Consider the following 2,238-nt stretch of genomic DNA (forward strand, 5'->3'; position numbering starts at 1 on the left):
CTATATATATATATATATTATTATTATATATATATATATATATATATATATATATACATATTAATATACGTATAGTGCAAGCCAGTACTTCTGTTTGCATGACGGAGCAGGGTGACTCCCGTATACAACATAAAATCAATGTAGATGGGTTAGGAGTTTTTGTCTCATATATATATCGATTACTGATATTGATTACGGTTCTGTGGTTATTATATACTCTATAAGATTATGGTCTATGACTAACTGGCTAGAAACATTCATATGACTAAAAAATGCCCTGAAACGGGGTGAGATCATATGTGTACATTAAATAGATGGACAAACGTAGTAGTACGATTAGTTTACTAGTCTTCCTATCGTCTGAGTGGTACGCATTCCAAATCGTCAACAGCGCCTTCTGTCTACTCCAACCCGATACAATTAGTACATCACCCCTTTTCTGGTCCCATGGTTGTGAGCACGCTCTCCGGCGGGAACCAGTTGAACCCCATCTCTGCAACTGGACCACTATGACATTCTTTCCTAGTACAACACTGTATTCTCACAGAGGGATTGTCACATCCCACATCCAAAATCTGTTATTTGCAGTATGAAAAGTTCTTCGCGGAAGAGAAGAAACGGCTCGACGCGGCAGGACAGCAACTTCCAAAAGATTACTGGTTCACAAAACAGACCATTGGCAATGCCTGCGGCACTATTGGTCTCCTGCATGCACTTGGCAATAGCCGAAAAAGTATCAGTATAGGTATATTGTACGAACGCAATCTATGTGCGGCATTCTATACGTGATTATTCCTTTGAATGCAAATACGTATGTATGTGGTCGTATCTGATTGAAGGTTGCGTTACTATACATCGAATTCATATGCAAAGATCATTTCATGTTGACATCGATATATAATGTATTTTGATATTCTCACGCTATTTTATATGTAGGTATGTTTATCGACAAACCATTTGTGGGTGTATAAAAAAATATATTGAGTCTAAAGTTAATACTTTTATATTGAGTCTTTAAGTTAATACTATCCGTTGAGATGTGAGATTTGGTGTTTTACGGCAATGATGCGATTGTTCTCACATTTCTTGTCCGTTTCATATGTAGACAACAGTCGAAGTAGACTGTTGCATTGGTCAATTGATTAGTTGCTATTATATGCTGTACGAAAATACGTTATCGCTCGAGGCAGGCAGCCTTTGTTCTCGAAAGTTGCGGTAAGCATTTGCAATACTTCGCCAATTCTTGAAAACACATGCCAATTGAGTGAGAGGAATCCTTGGTGTGGTTCAGCCGCGGAACCTGCAGTGCCAGTGCTATTGCTGTATGATTTACCAATACGCGACTGGAGAAACTGGGCATCCACCAGGGCAACCGTACTACCGCTGCACTCGAATAGAATCGAACCACATCAGTATACTATCTCATAATGTTCGCATATCCCACATTCTTTTGTCTGCACATTGATGGCAAAGCACAATCACGCACTTTTACATCACCACCCCACGGCATATTCAAATTGAATTGTGGAGCTGTCACTTGCACTACCACCGCAATCTTGGAGACGGTGGGTTGGGCAAGTTCAACTATGTCCAAGACACCAATGGAGAAAACTGTATACTGCCCAAAAACCACTAAACAATGGATCACAATATCCTTGCGTACCAATACTGATTTCTTGTGAGTTTATATGCATTTCGGTCGGTAAATTGGAAAAGTTATGAGCCATATACCCCACCAAAGAATCTCTGGAACAAATACGTATACACGGCTCACAGTTTTCATGTACTAATACTGAATATACTGCATTTTGTGTTTGCATGCATTGTAGACGGTGAGCTGGGCAAGTTCTTCGACTCGACAGAGTCCATGACGCCCGCAGACAAAGCTGAATTTCTTACCAAAGCAGAAGGCATCTCGGCCGCACACCATGAGAGTGCAAACGAGGGCCAAACCGCGGTGTGTATTTAGTGGTTTCCCTCGTTGTGCATATTTATACACATACATATACACACACATGTTTGATAGACATCTGCAACTCACTTGGGGGTTAATTAATGTATGTACAGGATTATAAATCCTTCCTGGCTGTTCCGAGCTGTTCGAGGACTGGTATGGCGCGCATATATGTCCTAGTGAGCATACATACGTAATTGTGTTTCCGTATACATATATATATATATATATAATATATATATATATATATATGTATACACACACACACACACACACACACTACT

The 2,238-nt window shown here is 39.8% G+C and overlaps 1 protein-coding gene across 1 annotated transcript; it reads left to right on the top strand.

Annotated features, from left to right (window-relative positions):
* Nucleotides 1-547: 547 nt before the first annotated feature.
* Nucleotides 548-1,969, top strand: SARC_14607 (hypothetical protein; the record flags this gene model as incomplete). The annotated part of the gene is made up of 2 exons (XM_014291260.1): nt 548-745; nt 1,830-1,969. Coding segments are annotated over 2 exons (338 nt in total), but the record flags the coding sequence as incomplete, so codon positions are not given.
* Between the last annotated feature and the right edge of the window lie 269 nt (nt 1,970-2,238).

This window comes from Sphaeroforma arctica (assembly GCF_001186125.1).
Source record: "Sphaeroforma arctica JP610 unplaced genomic scaffold supercont1.4849, whole genome shotgun sequence".
In the NCBI taxonomy this organism is placed as follows: Eukaryota; class Ichthyosporea; order Ichthyophonida; genus Sphaeroforma; species Sphaeroforma arctica.